The sequence below is a fragment of the Spea bombifrons genome, chromosome 9 (assembly GCF_027358695.1).
Source record: "Spea bombifrons isolate aSpeBom1 chromosome 9, aSpeBom1.2.pri, whole genome shotgun sequence".
Lineage (NCBI taxonomy): Eukaryota > Metazoa > Chordata > Amphibia > Anura > Pelobatidae > Spea > Spea bombifrons.
Window position 1 is genome coordinate 11709351 of NC_071095.1, and position 6233 is coordinate 11715583.

General features: G+C 53.9%; 1 protein-coding gene across 1 annotated transcript; it reads right to left on the reverse strand.

The window, feature by feature from the left end:
* Positions 1-1059: 1059 nt before the first annotated feature.
* CALM1 (calmodulin 1) lies at positions 1060-5333 on the reverse strand. The gene is made up of 6 exons (XM_053475028.1): positions 5206-5333; positions 3714-3744; positions 3250-3393; positions 2883-2989; positions 2472-2607; positions 1060-2018 (listed from the first exon to the last, which is right to left on the reverse strand). Exons 1-6 carry the CDS (start codon positions 5206-5208, stop codon positions 1990-1992), a joined length of 450 nt encoding a protein of 149 aa, XP_053331003.1. The 5' UTR covers positions 5209-5333; the 3' UTR covers positions 1060-1989.
* Positions 5334-6233: the final 900 nt, after the last annotated feature.

Below are 6233 nucleotides of genomic sequence, written 5' to 3' on the forward strand. Positions count from 1 at the left end.
CCTCCAGGACGGGGTAATAACGCTGCGGCCCCCTCCGCCGGCGCGCCGTACATCACACGCAGAGCGAGGCCACCGTTTTCAAGCTGTTTTTATTGAAGTGTCGTTACGCCGGGAGCTGTACATACACAGGTCATACACATTCATCGCCCACAGAACTCCGGCATCACGTTGGGGGGATTCGGGGGGATTCCGCCATTAAACCCGAGTCCCAGCGGACGGGGTCAGCGGAAGGGAGAGAGCAGCCGACATCACGGCGGGAATAAACATCGTATCCACCACGACTTAATACCACGGAGACTGCATGCACCCCCCCGCCAGCGGCACAACCGCAAGGGGTTAAACGCCCTCCCGCGCCAAAATCAATAACTCTTCCCAAGCAAAATCTGACGTTTCCAACGTTATAATATACAAAAAAGGGGTAAATTCCCCCAATCGCACACGGACCCCCCTCCCCCGCCGTTACCGCTTCGCACCTAGGGGGCAGATTACATACACATAGCAACACAAGGGGGCAGCAACTCCTACATAGTACACGCCGTGGCCCCCAAGTTTGTTTTTTTACAAAAAAAATACTCCTTTAAGTCATGAAGAGCCCCCCGGGGGAGCAATTACAGGAAATAGCAGAATAACGAAATCTCAGCAGCCCGGACCCGCTGAGCTCGCAGAACCGGAATAGCCGCTTTAATATGCAAAGTTATTACATGCGCGACGGCGGCACGGAGAACAGCGAGGATCCCCCGCCACCGCCGCGCCTATTTACAGCTCAACAACCTGTTTCTGTAGATCGCGCATGCAGGTTTCCCCCGCGACGAGCCACGCGTCATAAATACAGATACAAAGTGACACCGAGAACAAAGCATTCCGTGAAGACCCCCCAAACACCGCCAATCCCACCCAACAATCCTACAGCCAAGCAGCCAGTCCAGAAATAACGAGCCAACCCATCCACTTAACGAAAAAGGGGACAGAATAAAGAACACGGCCGGTTTCCGCGGTAACGAGTAAAGCGGTGAAAAGCAATCTGTACATGGATGAATAAATTAAAGTGTTTACAACAAAAATGTTAATGGTCTTTTATTGAGAAAAAAAAAAACAAAAAAAAATGACTAGCATTTACAACTTGGAATGGACAGAATGAACTTTCTCCCGCAGCCGCGTCGGTCGGCGCCGACGTCCTACGAAGGTGGTCTCCGGCGGCTCAAAGTCCGGTACAGTCTTAAAAACCCACGAGAGTCCAAAAGATGCTCCCCGCGGTGAAAGGTTTTTTTTTATCCTCTAAAAATTTGGTGAACGGTTAACAGCCCGACACCCGTTCCGCTTTTAGTGCAAGGCAAACAAAGTGTTAAAACCAATTAGAAAGACATGCCATCTTCGGGTAAGATTTCGGAGCACACCGAGTACAAAATAAAGAGAAAAAAACAATAAAAAGGTAAAAACACAGCGTTCAGATCACCAGGGACTTTCCTCGACATTTGCACCCCCCCAGCCGCCACGCTGCGTACCCTCCTGAGGTATCAACCAACTTTACGTCAAAACCAGCGATGACAATTTACGCTACGGACTCAAACCGAACCCACCCGACAAAAGTGGATTTTTTTTTTTATTCTATATATATTTTTTTTGCCTTGTTTTTAAATACAAAGATCTGACTGCGCTCAATTGTCAAGCTGCATGCATGTAAAAGCGGCCAGCCCAAACGGGGTTAATCATTAGCAAACGGAGCTTAAGGAGTCCACTAAGTGCTTCCTCGTTGTTGTTAAGGGAGTACGAGTACTCGATATACCGTAAAACTCATCTTTTTTTTTTTTTGGAGGAGGGGAGAGGGGGGACGGGACCACCAACCATTACATGCAGTTTTTTTTTTGTGGACAGAAGGTATTTGTTGACATTCAGTTTTGCTATACAGAAACAGAATGAGTAAATTAACATTTTTGCAAGAGGTAAGTAAAAGATTCAATTTGATTCTTCTAGAGGGGGACGGACGAGGCTTCACTTTGCGGTCATCATCTGTACGAATTCTGTGAATAAAACAATCCGCGTTAGGAAGCGGCAGAGGAACAGAACGTCAAACAGAGTCCACCGAGAGTTTACTTCGTCTCGGTAACCAAGGCAACGACACAAAGCATGGAACGCATAGAATTTGTAATATTTACTATCTCAACTGACCCCCAGCGGCACAAAAAAACGCAGCGTGTGGTTAACCAGTTCAGCTCCGGGATACACGCCACGTCCGCTATATGATTTGTGCTGCGAGCCTCAAATATTTAACTCTTTATTTAAAAGAGGCTCGGAGGGGGAACCCAGCCGGGGGTCTCGGGTCACTGCGTTTGGCAGGTTAGGGTGGTCAACGCGAGCGAGGGGAGTTCTGCCGCTATGCTGGTGGCGCCAAAAACCACTACGCAGCGCGCCGGGAACGAGGCATCAAGCGGTAAGCACTTTCCGGGCGCCGCGGAAGCGCGCAGACTACTCACCTTCGTAATTGACCTGCCCGTCGCCATCTATATCGGCTTCCCTGATCATTTCATCTACTTCCTCGTCCGTTAGCTTTTCCCCTAGATTAGTCATTACGTGGCGGAGCTCGGCCGCACTGATGTACCCGTTACCATCCTGTGAAAACAAAAGAGACGGCACGTCAGAATCCACTCAATGCAGGAATATCCATCCCGCCACTCAGAGTGAAGCCCCCCCCATACACCGTACATGCTGCTCTGCCGCCAAGCCCCCCCCGTGACACTTTGTATCGCTATATCAATGGGCGATAAATAGTAAAGAGGCACGAGCTGTGCGAACGTCGCCCAGAATGCATCTTCCGGGGCAGATAATGGAGCGAAGCCGCTAAATGCCTCAGTCTGAAGCTAAAGGGGACTCTGGGCACTCTGTACCTTATCAAAGACTCTGAAAGCTTCGCGGATCTCCTCCTCGCTGTCTGTGTCTTTCATTTTTCTTGCCATCATGGTCAGGAATTCAGGGAAGTCGATGGTGCCGTTGCCTGAAAGAGAAGCCACGTGAGGTTCGCGTGTCGCTGGGTCAGGTTTTACCGGTAAAACACCAAGCGATGGCAGTCAGCCCGGCCTGGCAGGCAGAGATCGCATGTAACGTATAACAATAACGGCGAGGATCTGCGGCACACGCCAGGCCCCGCCATCTGTATAGGAGTCGGGCGCCAGGCAGCGGTTATGATGAGGGCTGCCGCCGGTATCCTGCCCTGCAATCCACGGGTCTGTAAAGCCGCCAGCGGTCTCTCCTTACCATCAGCGTCTACTTCGTTGATCATGTCCTGCAGCTCGGCCTCCGTGGGGTTCTGGCCGAGGGACCTCATCACCGTCCCGAGCTCTTTAGTCGTGATGGTGCCATCGCCGTCTTTGTCAAATAAGGAGAAGGCCTCCTTGAATTCTGTTGAGAGACGCGCATGTTAAACACCACGAAGCCCAGCAGAGAGATCAGTGACCGCCCCAGGGCGACAGCCCGTCCGCGTATCCGGCCATCCCAACATTTTACTCGGAAGAGGCTCTTTCATATTTTGAGGGAGTGCATTAATCATGGTCACCGTAAAAAGGGGGTTAACAGGAAGTATGCCTGCGTGTATGATGTCATTCCAAACAAACGCTACTTCATCCAAATGACAAATCGCCCAATTATCGGCCGCAGACATCACATTTAAATGCCCGCCGAGTTTAACGGGGTCAAGAATCAGCCAATGAGAAGCGGCTCACCTGCGATCTGTTCTTCAGTTAGTTGATCAGCCTATAAACAAACAGAAAAGAGTTAGGATGTCAGACGGTTTCAGGGGGGGGTTAACGGCCCTCTTAACTTCAGAGGGGCTTTTGAATGAAATCTCTTTGTCCTTATATCACGCCTCGGCACAGATGACGCCCCAGAGCATCGGGACATTTAAATACGGGGCAGATAGACTGAAACTACCACAGACTATCAGCCCCCTGGGGGCATCACTGCATTTATCTTTCCCTAAAGGGGCATGGAAAGCCCTCCAACCAGGGGGTATTTTCCATCAGAAGTATTGGTGCAATGGGGTTAGAATTCTGCATCCTCTAAAGGAGACCAACAGCCCCAAGGTATGGGGCATAAAGGCTGAATATCAGGTTCCAGATAAGCCCGGCCAATCACGTCAAAGCAGAGAGTTACCCCTGCAGCTTATTGGATGCCATATTACAGAACGTATTTTGAGGACAGCACAGGGTTAAGCCTGCAGTATACGCGGCGTGGGACACACCTCACATGGCAGGCGTGTGGCCAATAAGCCGACACGCGTGTGTTTACCAGCCACCTGTAACCAGGATACACCGATCCTCCCCATAGCCTATAATACCCGGTCCAGAGAGCCTCTAATACTCCGCCAGGGTGCAGCTGGGAGGGCCACACGAGGAAGGAAGATTAATGCCCGATTCCTGAACCCGCAGAGCAATAAAATAACAGCCAACAGCACAGCCCCTGCTATACCCCACAGCCCCCTGCTATACCCCCCACCACACTGCACCAGGGCATGAGGAGGGCTGCAGATTACTATTTTAGAGTTCTAGGCTCCAGATGACCGGCAGCTTCGCCCAGCTAAGACTACTTGGGGCAGTAATACCCTCGCTCTGCTGCATAACCTCTCGGAGCAGAAAGGGTGCAGCAAACCACCACAAGAGGCTCTGCAGCAGCACCTGGCTCACTGCATTTCACTGGACAGATCTTCGCGCCAGCTACACCAGCAGCCCCCTACAGACTGCCCCAGCAGGGGTATCAGCGCCAGTCATACCATCTACACCCCACGCTGAAAGGCTAACCCGTCAGAGGCGACTCAGCGGTATTTCCAGGCCGCCCCCGATATCGTCTAATGCCCCCGCCCTTGTGACCCCACCTGCCCCACAAATTCCATGACGTGCCCGCGCAGCGGGAACAGAACACCTGGGCGCGCGCAACGGGGCAACTCCACCCCCTGCCCGCTCTGCCTCACAGCGCGGACACGCCCCCACCCGCGCAGCGCGCGCTCTCTCTAGCTCTCTCTCTCTCGCAGCTCCCTGACACCTCGTACATACAGCGAAGAACTGAGATATCAAAGAGACCGCGGCTCGGGAAACAGACTGTGACACAGCGGAGAGAAACTGACCGGAAGTCCCGCGCCCCTGCCCTCCCGTGAATAATCGAAATCTCTGGAGCTGAAGGGACGGCAGCGAGTCCCCGCGCAGTGCCCAGGCTACCTACCATGGCTGTGTGGCGAGGTCAGCAGCAGGGAGGCCGGGCACGCTGTGCAGGATCAATGCGACCTGTTCTGCTAGCGGAGCTCCACAGAGTGCTGGGGGTGGGAACCGCAGCCACAACGATTTATAATCGCGTATCCCTCCGCCAACGGCCTGGGAGCCGGGACTGCGGCGGAATACCACGCCCATCAGCCATCACAGGCACGCCCACAATCCTTCAGTATGGCCCCGCCCCGCGGCAATCCGACCACGCCTCCTGCTGTCATTCTCGCAGTTTATTAGGGGCTGTTTGGGGGGCAACGTGTGGGGTATCTGGGGGCAGCTGCTGCAGAACATCCCGGAGAGCCCCGCACCAAAGAGCGCCTGACGTGCCGCCCAGTATCGAGGAGGCCTCAGGCTGTGGCCCCTCGGAGCTCTGCATTCACACAAGTGCCTCACTAAGCACCGTGTCACCTGTGTAAAAGCAGCAGCTCCCGGTCCGCCTGCACTGCGATTAGGTGGGGCACACTGACCCGTGACATGCAGCAGAAGCAGGGTGCCGGGGGGGGGTACATCATGTATTTGGATCACTGCAGTCTCCTGCTCAGAATCCCCCCCATGTCCTGATCTCAGGGGTTAAAGAGATGCAGCAAGGAGAGGCCTCGTGTGGCTACACCCCGGGAGATGCCTCGGCCGCTGGGGCTGCGGCTCTGACGTCTCCGTCCGGTTTGGTGCAGAGAAAGGCTGGGGTATGAGGTGGGGCATTAGGAGAGGCGACTTGCGGGGGCCGTAACTTAACCGCTTCATGCTCAGGAGTCAGACACACTACTTTCTGAACAACACGGGGTTAATTCCCACCGCTGCCCCCCGATACATTCACGGACCCCCGGCTTGTACCCCGCGCGCCGTCTCCTAAAGCCTGCGCGAGGCAGATGTCGCTCGGGGGCAGATCGGGTGTCGGATTTGGGGAGGAGGGTCACGCCGTTAGCCAGAGTCCTCTAGGGTTACCGTGTGAGTGCCGCGTTACACGCACCCGGCGTCCGGTTTCAGGCC

What these genes read in the sequence shown, in the direction of transcription:
- CALM1 (XM_053475028.1), bottom strand. An exon ending in AACTGAAGAACAGATCGCAG is followed by an intron (nt 3,394 to 3,713) that starts GTGAGCCGCTTC and finishes GTCTCTCAACAG; the next exon opens with AATTCAAGGAGGCCTTCTCC. An exon ending in CTTTCAGAGTCTTTGATAAG is followed by an intron (nt 2,608 to 2,882) that starts GTACAGAGTGCC and finishes TTGTTTTCACAG; the next exon opens with GATGGTAACGGGTACATCAG.